Below are 22,478 nucleotides of genomic sequence, written 5' to 3' on the forward strand. Positions count from 1 at the left end.
TCATGAAGGTCTATTTTTTTTTTAAACACACAAAAACCAATGTGTTAGATTACTGTTCCGGTTTATGGGCAAAAATAATTTTTGTTATCCATGAAATTAATATGGGTATTAAAATCTAAATTGTACAGTTCATGTATGGCAGACATCCCAAGAGTAGACATATGTACATCCCCTCCCAAGATGTATTGTATTAAAAAAACACCAATCATTAAGACCAGGACATCAAGCACACTGAACAGGAAAAAAACATAAATTGATGTTTTAGGTGGTCTTGACAAATGCTGTACATTAAACTACACAAACTGATCCATGGTTTTGAGAAAATTAATTCTTAACCTGCAATGATATTTCCTGCTTACACTTTCCAAACAATAATACCCCCCACCAAATAGCTAAAAAATACGTAAGAATATTAGCATTTTCATTAGAGATTTTTTTGTATTTTATTGTAGCTTCAAGAACAACCTGCAACCTAAATTCTGTCAATTCAAATTAGCATCAATATAGTGACGAATTATTCAACAATAATAAAAAAAAAAATCTAGCAACTTACCCACACAATTCCTTCCGGAAGGATCAGGCTCATAGCCACTGTTACAGTTACAACGATAGCTGCCACGTAAGTTTTCACAAATTCCATTGGAGCAAACATTAGGATCCAGTGCACACTCATTAATATCTGTATTAACACAACAGCTAAGATAACCAGATACTGAAAGACATGAAAAGCATGACCCTGTGATAGATGTGAACAACATCTAACTTACTGGATGTTGGGGGTGTTGTTCAGAGCAAGGATATAGCAAGGGTGCTGCAAGAACGCTAAAAGAAGTGATTGTTTCCCTCTATTCAATACTAGTGAAGCCAAACCTGGAATACTGTCAACAGTTTTGGGCCACTCCATGAAGTTCACATGGGCCGACTCCCCAAGCCTGCCAAGATCCCTCTCCTACTTCTAGCAAATCAAGTGCACCACTCAGCTCAGTGTCATGTGCAAACCTGCTCAATCCACTATGTGTGTCACTGATGAAGACATTAAACAGTACTTGTCCCAGTATGGAACCCTTGAGGGACACCACTTGTTACTGGTTTCCTCTTGGACACTGAGTTATTGACCATAATTCTTTGTACATGACTATGCAGCCAATTCGTTATCTTTCTAACAGCTCATGCATCAAGCCCATCTATCTCCAATTTAGTGGAGACAGAAGAATGCTGTGGGAGACTGTATCAAAGGCCTTACAGATCTTCCCTTGTCTACTGGTGCAATCACTCCATTGTAGAAGGCCATTAGATTAGTCAAGCATGATTTGCCCTTGGTGAAGCCATGTTGGCTATCTCTAATCACCTCTATTTTTCGTGTTTTGACATAACTTCCAGGAGGATATGCTCCATGATGTTATCATGTGCTGAGGTGAGGCTGAATGGTCAGTAGTTCCCAGGGTCCTCCTTTTTACCCCATTTTAAAAATGGGTGCGATAGTCCCTTTTATGCACTCACTTGGGACTTTCTTGCCATCAAATATGATGGAGAGTGGCTTAGCAACTACATCTGTCAGCTCCCTCAGGTGCATCTCACCAGGTCCCACAGACTTGTGTATGTTCAGGTTCCTTGCATGGTCTTGAGCCCGACCTTTCCGGATGATGGAAAGGACTTTGTTCCCCCAGTCCCTCCCTTGATGTTCGACACTTGAGAGATATGGGAGGAGTGACTACCAGTGAAAACTCAGGCAAAAGAATTGTAGAGTACCTCAGCCTTCTCCATGTTGTTAGTCACTTGTTCTCCTGTCTTATTTATCATGTTTGTGTGTGCCTGCATACATTTTCTTGTAATTGTCCTTTTCTGACCAATGTACCTGTAGAAGCTTGTCACATTCTTCACAGTCCTTGCGAAACTCAGCTCCAGCTGTGCCCTAGCTTCCCTGATCCCATGCCTATACATCTGGGCAGTGTCCCTGTATTCTTCCCAGGATACATACCCCTGGTTCCACTGCCTGTGCATTTCATTCTTACGCTTTAGTTTGACCATGAGGTCTTTACTCAGCCATGCCGGTCTCCTCTCTTTTTTCCTGATTTCTTACGTATGGGAATTGAAAACTCTTGTGGTCAAAGGAAAATGTCCTTAAAAAGCTGCCAGCTCTGTTCTGCTCCCGTCTCCCTAAGGGCAGTTTCCCAGGTGGTCCCATCGACTAATTCCTTAAACAACTCAAAGCTTGCTCTCCTAAAATTCAGGGTCCTGGCTTTAGTCTTCACCTTGCCCATACCCTAAAGATCATGAGTTCCACCAGGCCATGATCACTGCAGCCAAGACTGCCACCAGTCTTGACCTCTATAAATAGTTCATCTGTGCTGATAAGGAACAGGTCCAATAATGCTTCTCCTCTGGTTAGGCTGTCTGTCACCTGGATTAAGAAATTATCCTCAGTGCTCTCCCAGAATTTCCTGGACTACATACAGCTTGCTCTGCTGCTTTTCCAGCAGATGTCAGGGTGACTGAGGTCCCCTAGCAGGATCAGTGCCTAATGTATGAGAAGGGCCTGAGGGAATAGACTTGTTTAGCCAGCAAGACGGAAGATGAGAGGGACATCTAATAGCAGTTCTGTGATCTTAATAGATGGTTACAGAAAAGATGGAGCCAGAATCTTCTTTGAGGTTCACAATGGCAGGAAAAGTAGCAACAGTTACAAGTTACAACAGGGAAAATTTGAACTGAACACCAGGAAAATAACTCTTCCTCATGGGAACAGTTAAGCACTAGAGGAAGCTGTCCAGAGAGGCTATGGGAACTTCATCCTCGGAGATTTTACAAACTTTACTGAGCAAGACCTTAAGAAACCTGATTCACCTTTGAAGTTACTCCTGTTCTGAGCAGAAGGTTAGGTTGGATGACCTCCAGATGTTCTTTCCAACCTATATCAATAGGGCCCTATGTGTTTGTAAGAATATCTTGATGCAAAATATCTCTCCTGCGCACTCAGTGACTGTGGTTTAAAGACTTAGGTAAGAAGTTATAAATTATTACGTGACACAAATACTTTTCCTAATACAGAAATGATGCATAGGTCAATACCACAACATACTCAGTCTTACAGAAACTACAGCACTTGTTGGAAATACATGTTTTTTCTTGGATTGACAGAATAGAATGATAAATGAGATATATTCCCTGAATTTACAGTCCCATATAGAATTTCTGCTGTAGTTGGAAAATTCCAAAGTATTCTTATGAACTATAAGAACAGGAGCAGGCTAGTTTTAATATTTCTTTTTCCCTCTGAGGAAAAGAAGGGGTTTCAATATTAAGTTATTTCTTCCCATACGGTAAGCCCATTACTTTAAATAGTTACCTTTCCAAACCCTGGAAAGAATAGTAGGGGTGCTGGCCTAGCTGTGACTTCATAAAAAGCTTGTTTTATACTTGTACTGCTCAACTTTTTATAAAGGACATTTCCTTTTTAATTATAATGCAGTTTAAATCATGATTTACATATACTCAGATATACATTTGGAAAAATCATGCTATCCCTGAATTAAAGTCAAAGCTCTGAGACATCTGAAATTTTCATAATAGGAATTAGCATAATAATTCAGCTTTATATTTTTAATTTTCAGCAAAAGGTTTTCTGTAGTTTACTGAACTTGTTTGTATCATTGGGACAAGCCCCACAATTTCATGACTTTACCTCTCTGTATCAAATTCATGACTTCAGAAGGTCCAGTCCTTCATGTGACTGTCTATATTGAACCAGATTGCAAAATATCTGTCCTCATCTATGTCCAGATTTCTCACATGAAGACACGAAGGTTTTGCATTTGTTAATCACAAGCTGAATGAGAGAACTAGGCATCTGGTTTTGGACTGCAGTTGAATTAAGGAACTATGTATCATCAAGTAAAAGTCAAACAAAATCTCTGTGACAAGAGCTTCACTGATAAGGAGTGAGTGTATTCCCACTCAGTCTTGATAATCAGAATTCAGGAAGAATGCAAGAGAATTTTTATTAGGGATTGAATGTGAGATCAGAATTCCTCTCTTTTAGGAAATGGAATTGGCAAACAAAGACCCTTGGTATAAGCAGTAACAGGAGTAGCAGCAAAGAAAACTGCATGTAAGGTCGCTGCACAAGAAGTAACGAAAATACTAGGGTTTTCTTAAAAAAACTAAACAAAGACAGACTTTAGCTGAGACACGAATCCCTGAGAAATTGTAGACTTTATCATGCAGTTGGTGGAGACGACAGTTAGTTTTATGTTTGTAGTGAAAAATTGTATTTCTCATGTATCCAAAAAAACATACAACTTCCCCACCAGACTACATGCAAATTCTCATGGTAGGATGCTGTTTGTACAATATTATGGTACACTGCCATTGTTTTTCTGTGAGATTTAGAGATTCTTCAAATGGACCTTTTATATTTCACTGAAAATTGGGAAAATTTACAAACTCTATGGATTTCAAATTACTTGTAAGTTTGGCAACGTGTTTAGCAATGAGCTCATAAAGAAGAAAAAAATATGCATATATACTTACAGTACTAAACAGAAACAGAATTTCTTTTATTATAATATTATTTTTAAAAGTTATGTAGGCTGTTACTAAGTATAATGATGTTCCTGCTGACCTGAATTGGAGCTTTAATGATGGGAAGGATAAAAGCTACACAAATTAAATGCCTTGAAATAGTAAAAGTACAGTATCAACTTTGATTTGGTTGCAACTTCATTAACTCATCAGGGAACTATCTAGCAATAAATCATAACACTGTATTCCACCACTCCTTCTTCAATGTGCTCTACTTACTTGGCAGCTGCAGCCTGCATTGCCCCTGCTTCAGACCTGGCTCAGTTACTATTTTTAATATTCCTCTCTCTGTGGAACTAAAAAAGGAGCTGGAGCTTTACAGTTCCCAGCACTGAATGCAAGCGCTCACTTTCAGGACTCTTTTTAGAAGGATCTTTTTTAGTAAGCTCCCTTCCAACTCTAACTCACCAGAGAAATGATCTCTCCATGCAAAAGGTCCACATAGTGAACACTGGATCTGAAGTGAAAAACTGTTCTATTACTGTTCTGACTATGGCTGACTGATATAATCAACTGCAAATGTAAGCGGCTCCTGTCATTTCCCCAAATGAGGGTGAACTGTTTTATGCATATTCTAAGAAAAAGAAATTGTAGGCCAAACCTTTAAAATGGTTGACTTTTTCTTGTCAAGGTCAGGCAAAATCCAGTGCTGTAAAGAATTCTGGATTTTCCTTTAGACAACATTTAATTACTGTATTTGACAGTGAAGATACTAAAGTCGACATACTAATCTTGAGGCAAAAACCTCCACTCTCGTATGGTAAAGAAAAATATATTTTTTTTTTTTTTTAACCTTGAATTATATATATTAAAGAAAATGTGCAACATACCTCGTCCATCCACAGTAATACCTATTCCACTGCTACACAGGCCATGGAATTCAGCTACTCCATCGAAGCAAAGAAGTGTTGGGGAAAAAAGAAAATGTTATTTGCAGTGTTTCATCTTCTTTAATCCTAACGCAAACCCACCCGATTTTTTTCAAAATAATTTTTCTACAACGTAACTAATAAAATGCCAATGTTCACATCAAATAATTAAGAGATAATATTAATAGGTAATACAGATAAATACATCAAGTAGCATTCCACCCTGCACTTTCACATATGTACAAACTCAAAATTTGATAACAAGAATTAAACACAAGATTTCATTATAGTCTTGACAGTACTGTGTCCTTAAGTTACTGCTTTCAACCATAGTGCCAGTTTTACTTTATTTCTTCTAAATACTTTCCTGCTATCTCAGAAATCACTGAATGAAAATACTGTCCAAGATACATCATCTCTGTTCTATATTCAAGAGATTATTTTTTCCTGAATATCAGTTTTATTTGGAGAACTAATTCAAATGTAACATAGATTTCTAAAATTAATATAGGCCGCTCTTTTAAACTGGATTGATCCGACTAGGAAATTTACAGATTCATCAGAGAACTCTGCTTATTCTCTTTAAAGTATTATTACTTATAGCCAAAAAAAGGAACAACCTGATATGAAAAAGAGTTTTTTAAGTCTGTATGTTCACTGTAGTGTTCAAAGAAACATAAAATTTTACCTGAGTTTTTAGCAGGGCAGGGGTGACATGGCTCTCCAAAACCATAGTCAGGATTGGCACAGCAACATTCAGATTTTGTCACAGCACCAGGAAAAGGACGGACACATGCTCCTTTTTTAATGCCTCCATAGCATGTGCTACGCATATGAGTATCTAAGAAAGGGCAAGCAAAAAAATAATTTATTTTCTTCTTTTATCTTTTTAATAATTTTTTTTTCTTAGGCTGAGAGTGAAATGTATGCAGACTATGTCAATAAGAGCTAAAAAAATTAAAAATTTGTTCAACAAAATGGTTATGTTGGCTACACCTGCATTGATCTGCTACAATAATCCTGATGGCATCAAGGCAAATTCTCGAAATAGCTCCTGGAGCTGTGACCAGAGCACATTAAAAACATCTAGACTGCATATTGTGAGCAAATTTAAGAGCATTCCATAGGACCAAGAAAAGATAACCCACACAATCAGAGCAGCTTTGTAAATCCATCAACACATATCTCAATAAGAAACACAGAATGGCTTGAATCAGTGTGTGGTGACTATTTTCTCCCTTTGTGAAGTACTACAACCATAACCTGGACATGTAGATATTTATTTACTTCCAAAATGGCTCCTCATGTATGATAACTCACCAGCTGCCCAGAGGCGGTAATACTGGAGGCTCCCTATTTCTAAAAGGAGGCGCGTAGCCTCCTACTGTATTCACAAATTCTGAACAGAAGTGCAATTTCAGCAGATTGTTCAAACCAGCATTTATGTGACATGGCTACCTTAATAGGCTTATACATAAACTGGCACTGGGCCAGAACATGGCTTTTATTTATGCTCCTTGTCAATCTCCCTGTAAAATTACCACAACCTATGGCCTGGACATGAGCCTGAGTGCACTCAGAAACTGAGTATGGTGTGAGGGAATCCAGACACCTACTTAAAAGATGACCCCAAAACCAACGAAGAGAAGCTGCATGAAAAATCTTACAGTGGATGTTGAATATCCTGTGCCAATCCAAATAAGAACTGGCAATGCCTTACTGCCTGCTCTTTGACTGTTGTAAGCTGGCTACTATAAAACAGGACTGCCTGTACATAAATGTTTTCTCTTGCTATTGGTATCCCATGGAACAAATAGTTCTAGAGCACAGTTAAATGTGGCTCAGATTTCAGGCTTATTCCTTGCCGACAGTCTAGGTGAAGCCAATACAATTCGCTTGCACTTGACAGCAGGAAAAGATTACTATGCTTGACAACAATCAAGAATTTTTGCACGAGAAATGCCTGTTCATGTACTCTGCAAAATAATTAGTTGCATCACATCCTTTCCCTTCCCCTCCTAGTCCAGATGCCATTCTGCCGTGCTCTGCCATGAATAAAAGGCCTTGTCACTGGAGGGAAAGCTTCCCCTTTCTAATGTGTCTGGAAGAGAATGGAGAAGCAATTCAAGGAAAGGAAATGGCACTGAGCAAATCTGCGGGGGGAGGAAAGACTGGAAACTGTGAAAGAAATTCTCTGTAGGAAAGTCTTCAAACGTGAAGTGTAGGAAGCAGATGGAGGAAGCTACAGATGTACTGAGCAACTGTCCTGCATAGGAAGAGAGCTTTTCCACATAAAGCAATGTTTTCATAGAAGAAACACAGGGACTTTGGGGAGGACTGCCTAATTATTTATAAGAAAACAGTCTTATCTACACAGTCAGTGATTCACAAAGCCTGTGCAGGATGAAGAACCAAGCTGCTCACCCAGAAAGAAAATAGTGATCATATGAAAGGAAGAATGTCCTCCCGGGCTGTGCTTCCCATGCTGATAGCAAAGATGAGAAGGACAGGCCTTACTTTGCCGAGAGGCTGTAGGCACCTCACCAAGCTCAGGTTCCCCATGTCACAACAGTTCTGAGCGTGCACCTTACTGATGAACCTACACTGCTCCCATATATAGTTTGCTCAGCCCTCGACTACTAATTTCAGAACACTGGAGAACTTATTTTATGCCCAGGATCAGAGTTTAGCATTGGTGCTGCTGTAACCATGTATTCGTTTCCATAAGAAACATGTTTCTCCATCCACGGTTTCCCAGAGAATAGTGTTTCTAGACTCCTAAATTTTGTGGTGCAGCACTTCAACAGCTGTAAATGTTATCGCCACCATACTTGTGGTAAAGGTGGTTGACCTATTCCCAGTGAAAGTCACTGCACTCATCCAGGTGCCTTAGAAGGCAATGTTCAAATCATACAATGCTCATGACAGACTTTGAGGTATGGTTCTGCAAAATAACCAGGGTAAAATAAAACTGTGATTTTATCCTGGATGGCTATAGCTTTGGATAGACGTGAACTGCAGATGGAATTATAATTAAGTGTCTCAGCAGAGAGCCAATAACATTGCACAAAGCTTTAACCACAGCTCAGCACAAGTTCTGAGGTTATGACATAACTAGCTGGCCTGATCTAATACCGGTTCCACAGCAGCCCTGTAACCAGTAGCATCTAGTGCACAAGGCCATGTAACAAAAGTGAAGTTTCCAAAGAGGAATTTAAGCTACTTGTCTTTTAACACTAGATTTATGGGATTGTATTGTGCAAAAATTCCTAATAGTTCTTAATAGTGATATTTATGTTCACAGAATCAAGTCTACCCAGTTTTCACTATTTCTCCTGCTCAAGGTTTTTGAACACTACAGTACAAGGAGAATAAAATGCTTTCAGATTAAAGAATTGAAAAGCGGGGAGTTGAAAAATATCAGCGCTGCAACTGAGATATGTACCTGTTTAACGATTTGGAGTGGATGATGCACAACTGAACATAAATACAAACGCATACATGCACATGCACATGCATGAACACAAACACACAGCAAAACAAAAGACAAATACTCCAGATTTATCCTGGAACAGATCCTGTGTGGTTTGATGTCAACATTATCGGTAAGAATGCCATTTGATGCATTCCTTTAATTTGTCAACCTGATAATTCCACTTGCTTTTCAATGAAAAAAAAAAAAAAATTTACACTTACCTACACACACACGACCATCAACTCCAACAGCCAAGCCAGGCGGACACTCACACCGAAAGGATCCTTCAGTATTTATACAATGACCATTCATGCAAATTCCTGATGTCTGACATTCATCAATATCTAATAGGAGGCAATGCAATTCAAAATCTATTAGCTGTCCTTAAGCAAGATTCCAATTAATATTTTTAGAACATTAATATTTTAGAACATTACTTTATGATAGCAGATGAATCATCAACATATCCTTGTTTGTTTCTAACAAAAATCTCATTTTGGAATTACGCTATATCAAAATGCCAGCTGTGCATTAAAAAAAGAAAAACAAACAAAAAAAAAATCACAAAAAACACAGAAGAAACGTAGGATTAGAGGCACTTCAGATTCTACATTATGCAAAATTAATGATGTATTTTCCCCTTTGTCTATCTCATGCTACTGTAACTTCGCTTTAACATGTGGTTAAGGAAGCACTAATCAAGGAATTACTATATGATGATAAATTTTAATTTCAAAAAACTTTTCAGCAGTCATCATTTTCTATCAATTTCTATCAACGTCAATAGGCCAGTTGTATGTATATTATACATGTATATATATTAAGAAAGCCACAATTAATAGAAATAGTTTAACTTCAAATCAGAGAACAAACGATTTAGATGATTTTGTACTTACTAAAAATAACTCAGGCCCAAACCTCCTTTTACTTGCAGCAAGTATCTTCCATTGGTTTGCTTAAACTAAAGCTAAATCACACTCAAAATTTTAAAATGTATAATCTAAGTTTTTAATGACCTCACTTCAAAAAGTCTGTAATGCTATGTGGCAAATACAATGTCTTATGACTTATGCACTCAGAATTGCCAGAATAACGATGTGGAAAACATACTTGTGTGTGTTCACCAATGTAAAATCTTTTAAACTTGCCATATTGATGCTCACTTTAACATTTCATGAATGGCCTGCATATTTTGCTGCATTTACAATGCTCCAAGACTTTTCTCAAAGTCATTTATCACCTGTTGTAGCTTTCACAATACTATTAAATAATTCATTTATTTCTTTCTGCAAGTTAAAGACCTATTTCTACTCCAGGCAGCTTAAGTAATCTCCTGTAATGAGTTAGTAAAGTATTAGTATGACATTAAATCCGTTTGACAAGATTGCAATTCTTGCATGAATGAACGGACAGGAAAAGACATTTTCAATCAAGATTGCCTTAATGCATTACCTCTCAGTTGTACATACCAGTACAGTAACGCCCATTTGGAGCCAGAACAAATCCTGGTTTGCAGATGCATTTAAAACTCCCATCTTCATTTATGCACATCCCATTTAAACACATGTTTGTAGTGGTACACTCATCATGGTCTGCAAAATATCGTGAAGAAAACTGCTTATAGTTCCTCACCTTCCAGAAGATGACACAGTAAATATAAACAATCAGGACTGATGTGACATATACTTTCACTTGCATATTAAATTCTACTCATAACTCTGATGAAGTATCTAAACAGTTTTCACTCTATAGACAAAGCAGATTTTTTTTTTCCTGTTCTGATCAGTCACTTTCCATATTTCAGCAGACTGTGTATGGAAGAAGAGGGTGCACCTTTCTTTCTTACATGAAATGATAAAAAGCTTCAATCACCTGATAGAATTAAGAACCTGTTACTTGTCTAAGAATTTTTTTTTTTATACAGTATAGTCAAAATTAAAACCAGTTATTTCTTCAGCAGTCCTGGTACATGTCGCACTTTCTATGAAGCTTTAGGAAAAAATCTTACTCCTGGCACTGAGTTACCCAGAATTCTCGAGAAGAGATGCAGCCTCTGAAATAAAATTACCTCAGATTTTCTCTCAAAACATGCAGTTCTGTACAATAACTATTTGAATTAAGGGGGTATAAGTTCACCTCAGGTCACATATTATTTCAAAAAAGTTAATCCTTAATGATTCTCAATTGTAATATGAAGTACAATTTCTAGAATCACCAAGCTAATGCCTGCCCCGTTATTTAGAAGAGTTCTTACCCACACAATTTTTTCCATCTGTAGTCAGTTCAAACCCAGCATTGCAAATACACTGGAAACTTCCATCAGTGTTTACACAGCGGCCATTTTTACAAAGAACACCATTCTGGATGCACTCATCTATATCTAACAAAAAAAACCCCAAACCCACAATCAGAGAATTACTGTAAAATAAAAATGTATATAGTGACAATTACTGCTTTGAAAAACACTGCCATGTTATTTAAATATTACTTAGAAAAAAATTCCAAAGATGGTTAAGAATTTATTCTAATTTCACCAGACATAAGAAAAATATTATTTTACAGACTTGTACAGTACAACAAATGCTGCATTTTGCAGTGCTCAGCAATTACTTTATGAGTATCTTTAAAAACCTACTCACACATGCATGTGCGTACATACATAAATACACACCGGTCGTACAAATAGTTTCGTAGAACTTCCAGCTAAGGAATTCCCTGACCAAGTGACAGGTTTTTCAGAATAATGGATAAATGTTAAAAAAAACAACAGAACAAATGGAAAGCTAGCCCAGAACTAGAGCTCCAATTAATATAGCAACTGTTGAGGTTTACTGAAATCACACTGCTAAGTACTTTCTGAACTCCAATGGGATCTGACGTAAGGGGTCAGAACAACTGCAACGTCAGTAGATGTGAAGTAAATTTTCTTACCAATGCAAGCTTGCTTGGTTGGAGTTCTCTGGAAACCTGTGTGGCACTTGCAGTAATAGGAACCAGGTGTGTTGACACAGTCTCCATCAGAGCATGGATTAGATGTGCATTCATCAATGTCTGTTGGCAGCACAGAGAAGCATTAGTAAATTCACAATGTATACATTTTTTTCAAGTCTCGAAGTTTCTAAGTGAAAAAGACAGTAACTAAGAGTAAAATGCTAAATACTAAAAAAAAACCAAACCAAAACCCAAACCCCTTGTTCTTTACTTTTGTAAGAACACAGAGCTGTTCTCAGTCCAAACAGGCAGAAATTTTGAAGAAGTGAAATGCTACTACATCATTATACACAACTTGAGACAAAATACAAAATATGTAAGGATTTTGAGACATGGGATCTGACAGTTGCCTAGTGAAAATGAACCACACTCTATTCAATATAGTTTAACAGAATGACAATTTATTCTTCTTTGGAATAAAACCAATGCAAAGCAAAACTGGCATTTAAAAATCAGAGCAAATCATGGCATCCAACACCCTCACTTCCCCATTTTATTAAGTTTATTGTAGCAGTGTGAGGAGGGGCTACACAGCAGCAGGAGGGATTCTTAATGAGAACACAGTCTGTGCACCACATCTCAATTATTTATGGCCCATTCATCCTCAACCTTAGTCTTTACATTTGAATAATGCCAGACTTAATCTAGCCCTTCTCTATAAAGCACTTTATGCTCATTTCCAAAGGTTTTTGGTATTTGGGTGCAACCAAACACACTTTAACCACCTTACATCTTAAGTAACTGTCCAGAAATAACTCCCATTTGACACAGGACTCTGAAAACTAACTCCTTTCAAGAACCCTTCCCAAATTTGTTCCCCAGAAGTTACCAATGAATCTGCTGTGTCTTTGACCTGAGACAGCTATTTCCAGCTTTAAAGTAACACTGATAGTTCCTCCCCATTATATTCTTCTAAATCCTCCCTTCTGTGATCCCAGGAACAGAGTGAGCGCATCCCTCTGGTCTGGCAGGCAGGCAGGACTGCTGGCTCAGTCTCTCCTGCAGCTACCAGACGATGACCTGAGCAACTTGCCTCTGCTTACAGCTAAGTTCACAGGTTACAAACTGAATGGATCCCTTGATCAAATCCCTCTTTTTTCGTCAATCATCTTTTCCAATTTGACTTTTTTTTCCCTTCAGCTATGCCCTCCGTTCCACTTATAGGTCTGAAATTACTCATCTGTTCCTTCAGGTAGGCTTTAGCACCACAAAGCCAATGGTGATTTGTGGAGGTTTTTGTAATCTGACTGTAAACTCCCATAGGAAGCTGGGGCTAAATAAAGCTACTGCGGATCAATTCTTACTAATGATAATTTTCCCATGCATTTTGCAGTGTATGCTACAAGAAATACCAGGAAAAACGAAGGGTAATTTTGCTGATCATTCATACTCACCCTTTATCACTTCTAGTTCTAAAACTTAGTTTATTACATCTTGGAAATGATGGCAAAGAATGAGAAATTAAACTTACAAGAACACTGTATGTAAAATACATGTGTAATTCTATAAGGTGTTGTGCCATGAATGACTTGATTCTAAAAAACGTCAAAAGGTTAGTTTTGTTCTAATTTACCAATAAAGAAGACCATACATTTCACGGGATTTACTGCGTTAATGCATACACAGTCAAAATGAATAGCATCAATATACATATCAAAGAGATCTGGGTTTACCCAAATCACTGATCTAACGATCTTGTTTATAGCATTCTTGGTGCCTAGATACAATCAGACCATTTTGGGTAAACAGTTAAATGAATAAAGGCAAAGCAAATGGAAAAATCAAATACCTCCTCTCATGCATATTTAGCTCATTCACATTTGCATAGCAGCTGATAGCACCACTCCAGTAAAACCACAAGAATGAAGCAAGATAAAGAAAAGAGAAGTTCAGAGAGTTATATACAATGAAGAAAACAGTAACTCTTATCTTTATACTGCAGTAGACTTCTATGCAATCATAGTAGTTTCCTGCTCTCATGCTTCTCTACAGTCCCTGGCTGTTGGGATGCTCTGTCTCATGAGTGCTAGATTGGGCATTTTTTCCACAGTGCTCAGCTGATATGAGGGGGACAAGGAGGCTCGCACATAATTCCTTCAGAACTAAGTCCTCAACTACCAACAAAATGTCAAACTCTAAATCACATTTTCACATAAATGTTTTAGCAAATGTCTTAATTCAAATTACTGTATATTTATCTTGTTTTAGTACAGGGGAGGACAGGGGGAACTTATAAATATTAGATATGGCACTCCTCTATTTTTAGTTTTCCTATAGAGAATGACATTTATGACTTACTTACTTTATTAAAGGCTTTAACTTGCTTTATCTGTTAAAGAAAACATGTGCATGCTAGGAATGGATCTTACTGTAAATTAATTTATAAACTATACAGCAGGAATGCAGTGTTCTCTATGAAATAGCTGACTTCAGCTTGGAAAATCCTTTCAAAGCCATGTGCATCAAATGATTTCCATATAAAATACGCATTTTAAGATGGTCTTATTTTTATAAGCTCTTGACAAAAGAGGGAAATGGCAAATATATGTTAAAATAAAGGAGCTGTTGGCTTTGAGTTTGCATTGCAAGCATGCATATTCTAGCAGTATAAACAGGAAACATTTGAGACAGAGACATTTAACCCATTTATCCTATCTCCCAGTCCACCCTTCTTCAGTACCAAATATTTCTCTTTCACCACTTGCATCACATTTATCTCCACTTTTCAGTGTTTCATCTGTAACACTTTTCAGAATTTCACTAAACACAGTATGGAACTCCCAAAACCCTGTAAGACTGACTTACTGCAGTAAGTCTGAAGACCTATTACAAAATTTCAAATATGAAGATTTGTATTTGCAAACCAGCTAAAATTCAACACAGCACAGCTACAGGCTTGCTGCCACTTTCAAAGTCTCTACAGTTTTATCCAGAGGTTTTTTTTTAAACAGAATGAAGTAAGGCAGTGCCAGATCACTTAGGACATTTATGGTCCTTGACACATCAGGCACGTTCCATCATGAGAGCGTCATTGTACAAGTTTAGGTCAAAGAGCAGTATGTAATGCCATTATTTATTTATTTGGCAGGATAATTTTGAAATCAGACTTTTCTTTAACTCTACAGAAAAATACCTAAAATTTCTGGCTTCTTTATTTATTGCAAAATTAATTTAGTGCTGGGAACAAAAGTGCCAGAAGTCTCCATACACTATAAAGACAAAATAGCCCTCCCACTCCCCACTTAAAAAGCACTTATAGCTCCTGAGGCCCAAGGGTGCAGCAAGAGGTGCCTCTTGAATTTCCCAGTCAGAGATCAAAGGTACAGAAAACTCTGACCCAAATAAAAAAAGCTGAAAAAGACAGTCTCACTATATCATAGAGAACAACTCTGAGGAAGAACTGTAAGAACCTTCAAGTACACAAAAGTGCAAAGGGAAAGGTACTGAACTGCTTTCCTTAAATACTGTGGAGAAGACAAGAAACAATGAGCTGATTTTTGTTCTTGCAAAATAATGTTTAATTTAGATTAGATGTTCTGAAAACTTCTGGGAAATTTATCTATTGGAGCACTGCAACTGCCTAGGGAAGCGACGGATTCTCCATCAACTGAGACTTCTTAAAAGGGTGTGTTTGTACACTTGTCAGGAACCTTATAGCTATAACTGACCTCTCTGGTGCAAAGGAATAGTCTAGCTAAGGGGACTCGCAAACTATGAGGTGCAGCATACCAGGTTAATTTGAGAAAGCAAAACAGAGTGGTTAAACATGGTAAGAAACAGGGACATCAAAGTTAAAGTACTATTCAACAGTTGTCACGTCACTTTTCCAAAAGGCAGGTTGCCAGGCCAGGCAGGTCCTGATACTCAGTTTGCAATTCAGAGCGAGATGGAAGAATCTGCAACTCAGAGATGCAGTGTTACCTGCTCAGCTTCCGGTTGGATACCCACTACTGCATGTATGTTGAAATCTGCTTATACTATTCTCACTTGCATATCATAAACTGTGTAGTCTTGGATTAGAACACTTTTTTAAGGATTCATGTGGTCACAAATTTCTGCATTCCTTTGTTAATGTATTTTCCTCTAATCCACAAGCACACTAGAAACTGATTCTAGAAGCACAGTTATTGTAAGAAAAGCCTATTGCTAACAAGCTCTTGTAAGATATTTTTCGTTCACAGATCTCAAATCTCTTTATAAAGAATCAGTAAGCAAATTTTTAACCAGAAATATAACCAGACCTTTCTATTTAGGATCCTATACATTTACAAAGCTCTATCCTGCTTACAGGATTCTTCTCCACACTACTACACCACAAGAACTCCCAAATTTTGTATTTTCCCCAAAACACCTGATGAGCCTTTGACACTGCAAGAGTTAAGTTCACAGTAACTGAATAAAAGGTCAGAATCCAAATTGAGCTGTTATAAAAATTTAGCATTCCATATTTTCATATTAGATGCAAATAAAAATTTCATTTTAAATGCAAAAAATTAATTAATGCATTTTAAAAAATATTTGGTGTCTTTCAAACTGTCATTCATCCTTCCGAGTAGGTAAAACAGAAATTCTGCCCTTTGTTATCTTGAACATAACTTGACATGAGCTCCTGTAGCAAAAAAGGAGCTATGTGAGCATAACAAAAGCAAATGTGGAACAGAACTTATTTTACTGAATGTGAAGGCAAAAATGTACAATACCCATCAAGTATAGGAATACTCAACACCAATATTTGTGATTAAAGATGGAAAGAGATTAACTCTCATGAAGATTTTAAATTATTCTCATGTACGTAGTATCATGGTCTTTGCACTCTTTTTCACAAGAGCAATATCATTAAAATTAAGGTATAAGTGGGGAAAAAAGGGTATGTTTGGGGTTTTTTCTAATAGATTTAAAGCAGAAAAATATTTGCATTTTAAAAGCAAGTAATGGATTTTAGAAATGTGCACTTACCAATACAATCTCCATTTGCATCCTGCTTATATCCCATGTTGCACTCACATCGGTAACTAGAAAGGGTTGGTATACAACGGCCATTTAAGCAAAGCTTGGGATGATGCTTACAGATGTCTATTGTCTGATTGAGTATTGCTGATAAAAGAAACAGAACATGAGATAAATATTCATATTTTCAAATAGAAGTAAATATAAAGGTTTTAGAGGCTTCAGAAAGTGTTATCAGGTGTATAAATATATCCACCAAAAAGAGTATTTTTTCCAAGCACTATCTTTTGACATGACAGTAAACTAACAAAATGCAGTAACCAAAAACTCTCAGAACTCTCAGTAACTCTCAGAACCAAACACCACATTAGACGAACAGTCTTAATTTTGAATTACCATTTATGTGTATAGCCTCATGAGATGGCCAGTGGCCTCACGAATAAACCACAATCTGGGCGAAAGTTGAAGCAGTCTGTTCCTATATGTTTACTATTTTTGGCATGCCTGTCTTAATAATACTCCATCCTAGAGATGTGCTTACACATGTTATAAGCAACTCTACATACATGAGACATCTCTTTGAACATTATACCTCTTGGGCTCTCAGTCAAGCCAGTATTCCTGCAGAATAGGTAAGTTTTACATCTACATTTACATTGGAAGAACAAAGAAAGAGAAGTTTATTTTAAACCCTGGTGTTTTTTGAAAACACTTAAAAATCTGGAGTTTTATTAGTACTGACCAGGAGAGATCAGCAGGAACAGCACAGGCTCAAGGACTCTATAACTGAAGAAAAAAAATCACTACATCTAAACTCCTCTTAAAAAAAAGGTTCCTAAACCTCCTAACGTATTAACGGAGGTCTCTTAAATGTGCTTGAATACAAAGGCATTTTTATGTGTTAAGAAAGCCATACCATTTCCAGACTAAAAACTAAGCAGAAAAAAAGGAAAGAAATGGAAGGAATAAAAAAAAGCGAGAAACAAGTCACAACAATGCAAGTACTTACTTAGCCCTGTAATTATTGGTCCATTTCCATTGGGACTTTGGCCACCTCTTCCTATCCCCGCTCCACCTATGCCTGGGGAGAAACCATTGTTTCCCGGGATGGGAATGAATCCTGCTCCTCCTGGGCCATAGCCATTGCCATTGCCACCAGGAAGGAACCTGTTTCCTCCTGTCCCACCACCTCTGGAACGACCTCCAGCAGAAGCACCATCCACACAAAGTCTGCGGTGTTCATCTATTAAATGCACAGAGAAGGAATGCACAGAGAAGCATAACGTAAATCAACCCTTCAGGGGTTCTACAAGGAAGGTACAGATCTTTGTATGCTCCAATAAATGGAACACCAGCTCCTTATTTCTTTGGTGTGATGTGTTCCCTCTCCCACTCCTAATTTCAGGCAGATCCCATGACTGTGACAGGTGTTATTTAAGGAAGGACACTAAATATAGTAAAAATAGTAAAAGGTAATATTATAATTTACAGCTATTTGTTGAAGCCTTTTTGTTGATGTGTTGCCAGTTGCACTGTAACTCCCTGGTCACTCAGGGTCACTCAGAGATCTTGATACTGATAAACCGAAAATACATTTCACTAGGGATGTGGAATACTGTTCTGTGAGCAGAGTTGAAAGAATAAATGAGATATTGACACATTCCTGGTTCAATGTAGCCCAAAATTTAATGGAACAAGAGAGCGGCTGTACCTTTAAATCAAAATAAACTATGGACCTCAGAATTGTTTCCTCTTTGAGCTTGACCACAAAATCTTTCCCATTTCCTAAGAATTATTGCCAAAGTCAACAAAAGAATGTTAAAGAAACTAGTCCCAAACAATCATGAACCCCCCAAAAATGGCTCATGGATGGTAACGTCAGTATTGAAACCACAGGTATGAATAATAATGTAATTCCTGACTTTCTTTTTCTCTATTTCCCCTACATTTTAAATTAGTTTATAATATTTCAGTGACCTCAATCCCAAGCAGAATGGACAGCAAGAAAGAGAAAACAAACCAACAAGCCACTCACCAGACCCTCTGACAGGACACATCTCTGGAACAGACCTGATTGCCCAGCACTGGCCAGACTCGCAGCAGCACTGCCTTTTAGTGAACCTACCAGGAAGCTCCTGTGCACAGCGGCCGTTCACTATGTTGGAGAAACACATACTTGCCCTCTGATCTGGAAATTAATTTAAAAAGAAAACCAAAATAGTAACACAAACTCTTAAAATTACTACACCTTATTCAATTTATGTAAGGACTAAAATTTTTAAAAAGTTGTATTAAAAAACAAAACAAACAAAAAAAACCCCAAACCAAAATATCCCAAAACATCCAATAATTATCTGAGGTGATTAGCATCAATGCATCCCTTATTTTGTTTACTGTAGGATCATATAGTTGCAGTGATACTAGTATTGCATAAATCCAACATGCAATCTTAAAGTCTGCTCAACGTAACAGGAAATATGGATGATACGAAAGATACAAGACAATACAAGTAGAACCTAAATACAAATACGTAAAAAGCCTACTATGCCAAAATCAAGACATTTCATGTAAAAACATCAACATCACTAAATTAATGTAATGATTTTTTAACTTGATGTAGATGTATCTGACTGAAGAAATGCTATCCAGTCTGTTCTGTCCAGTAGACTGAATGTACAACTATATTTTTATTAGAGCCATGTGAAAACTACTCTACATAAATATGTCAGTGTTTATTATTATATTCTAGTTCCTTCAAGGACACAGCCTAGATTCTTTATTGTCACATTCCTGAATGCTGACTAGGAGAAAAGCTCAATGAATTTCAAAAGACATGGTAGTAATTACAGTAACAGCACATCCTGATATTTTGGTTAAAAGCGCATATTGGAAAGAATAAAATAATTTGTATTAATAAGGATTACATTCTTCGCTTTTCTCCTAAGGAGAAATTATACAACGTATACAAAATATACAAATTATAGTCCAATACTACAAACATTTAGAAGCACAAGAACTTTCAGACACCTGTTCGTTTAAAGGAAGGAGAACCTGTGACATAAGGGCCTGCTTTAGTGCACTAGAGCATGTGATTTGTGTGCAGCTGGTTTTGGGAACTGACTTTGGCAACCACATTGTAAACCATGCCAAAATCCATACACATTTTGATCATATTGGAAATCATATATTCTCCGTATTCCTGAGGCCAGCCACAATATATTTGAAGTCTGGCACTCCTCAGATGACCCTGAGTAACAAAAGTTGGCTATGTTGTGCAAAAAACTATCCATGGGAAATCATGTGCAGTTGCTTGTTGAAATCACTTGTGTTGCTATTGGATTACATCATTTACCTGTAATTCAAAAATCCTTTCAGAATTCCCATTCCTTTCCCAACATGAAAACAAAGTGCTTTGACATGTCTGAAATAATACGAACCACATGAGATCTAGAAAAGACACTTCTTAGCAATTGTTAGTTTTTTACACATGGTATGCAGTACTACAGCTAATTCATCAGTATGGTTTATACCATGTATTTGACACGTGCAGCTTTAGAAAAGAAATTACCACGTGTGAAAATAAGCACACATCTTTTTTTGATAATATAGAAATAGATTTTAAATAAATTTTCTTGTAAAAACTGCATCTACTGAAAACAAATATTTGGTTTGTTTTATTATCTGTTTCAGACAAATTACTGGCATCTCAGCATACATTACTTAATGCCTTCTGAACTTACATATGTGCCTTATTTGTCTCTAAAGGTTAAATTAACCTACGTGAGATGGAACTTGAAATACCAAGTAAGAATAAATGTATGCTCCTTTAGACCCAAAGTGAGCTTAGCTTTTGATTTCACAGATGCAGGTTAGAGAAACAAATATAGTGAACATTTCTTATGTTTGCCTAGACAACAGAGAGCTATTAGTTGTTTTTTTCCTAAGAAGATTCAGATCTCAGGCAGGAGCTGTCAAGCTACAATACAGTCGACACAGAGGGATCTACAATCCACATAAAGATGTTTGCAGTGGCATCAGAAGAGGATGTTACGAATTTTAAGTAGCTGGATCAGAGATAATAATGAGTTAGCACAGGTTATCATGAGGGGCAGTGCTAGATGATTGGGACAGAAGTTCTTTTGCTGCTTATAAGTTACCTTGATAACTTTGAGAGTACTAAAAGCTTTCAGGGTGAAATACCTACCAATACAGCGGGAGCTATCCACAGATGTGACATAATCCCGTGTGCAGATGCAGAAATAACTTCCCACGGTGTTAGAGCATACACCACCTTCACAGATTCCTGCAATGATGCTGCATTCATCAATATCTATGCAAAAAGGAAAAGACATGGGATAATTAGCAGAGCACTTTTATATAGTGTATTAAAAAGAGGGAAAGACCTTTTCTGATCGGAAACTGTTACTAAACTCAGACTGAACAACAAATTGCTGGTGTTTGAATATTGCAAATAATTTTGTTTGCCATCTAATAGAGGATTTCCTTATACATTCAACGGGTGTACCACTTCAAGTTGCAGAGTACGTGAGCGCAGCCTGGAATTCCCCCAAAGTGACACACACTGACTGCCATCCCTAGGAAGCACACACCACCTACAATGCAACATCAAAATACTCATCTGGCTCTTGAGTGGAAGGAAGGAGGATGAGACAGCAGCCAAGTATGACAACTCTGGGCTTCTGCAACCACAGAAATATTGCTTATCAGATCTGACTGCTTTCTAACCTTCTAATACTCCAACTATAAGCAAGAATTTTGGCCAATTTATTCAAATGCAACCAAATGTTGCATTTTTACTTTTTTTCAGATATTTTTAATCCATTCAAATGTTTCTGCTAACTAAAAGCAGTGCTTTCACTTGAACACCGAAACAATTTTGTATGTAAACACATATAAAATGAGATGTCATAAAGCTGATGAATGAGCTGCTGTACATAACAAGGGGGTAGCTAAGGCATTCGGCACTAGCCTGAGAGCACCGTGTGCTGTCCCAGCACAAACTGAAAGCAAAATTAGGAGCAGAGGCAATGAGAAGCGATAGGAGGAAGCAGTCTGACTGTATTGTTAGAGATGTGAAGCACAGCAAAGCAAATTAAAATGGAAGAACTACAAGTGAAGAACAGCATGAGAGTAAAGACTGGGTCATGACCATTTATAAAAATGAGCTATTTAAGTACCCACTTCATTCTACAACTGTGACAATCTTTAAACATATGAATATTTTTACGGGTGTTTTAGTAATCTAATTTTACTTATAAGTGACCTCCTTGCACTAGGTTTTTGAGTGGCTTTCAATGAATGTGAACTGTGGCCCAGGTTTAATATGGGAGGCGTTCTGAGAAAACATGGGAAATGTGGGCCAATTTTCTATCAACTATTTTGAGATGAGTTATGTTTTCCACTTGGAATGATGTACTACAGCAGGTTTTGCATAGCTTGATACAAAAGGTAGTCATAGACACCAGACTTCAGCTTGACTTGTTTGTAAAAGTCTGGGGGCAGTATTAATTTAAATCAGCTTTCATACCGTGAAGCAAAAATCTAAACAAAAAAGTCAGACTGTTGAACCCAGACTGTCTTGTGACAAATAATGC

General features: G+C 37.3%; 1 protein-coding gene across 1 annotated transcript in view; it reads right to left on the bottom strand.

Moving 5' to 3' along the window:
* FBN2 (fibrillin 2) overlaps window positions 1–22,478 on the bottom strand; it is a 144,212-nt gene that overhangs the window by 73,197 nt on the left and 48,537 nt on the right. Inside the window, exons 7-17 of the mRNA XM_030471271.1 lie at window positions 21,068–21,193; window positions 18,899–19,051; window positions 17,873–18,106; window positions 16,873–17,010; window positions 11,857–11,976; window positions 11,180–11,305; window positions 10,395–10,517; window positions 9,147–9,269; window positions 6,139–6,291; window positions 5,412–5,465; window positions 554–679 (exon numbers count right to left, since the gene is read on the bottom strand). Of these exons, the coding sequence (XP_030327131.1) occupies window positions 554–679; window positions 5,412–5,465; window positions 6,139–6,291; window positions 9,147–9,269; window positions 10,395–10,517; window positions 11,180–11,305; window positions 11,857–11,976; window positions 16,873–17,010; window positions 17,873–18,106; window positions 18,899–19,051; window positions 21,068–21,193 (1,476 nt within the window). The remainder of the gene's footprint in view (window positions 1–553; window positions 680–5,411; window positions 5,466–6,138; window positions 6,292–9,146; window positions 9,270–10,394; window positions 10,518–11,179; window positions 11,306–11,856; window positions 11,977–16,872; window positions 17,011–17,872; window positions 18,107–18,898; window positions 19,052–21,067; window positions 21,194–22,478) is intronic.

This window comes from Strigops habroptila, chromosome Z (assembly GCF_004027225.2).
Source record: "Strigops habroptila isolate Jane chromosome Z, bStrHab1.2.pri, whole genome shotgun sequence".
In the NCBI taxonomy this organism is placed as follows: domain Eukaryota; kingdom Metazoa; phylum Chordata; class Aves; order Psittaciformes; family Psittacidae; genus Strigops; species Strigops habroptila.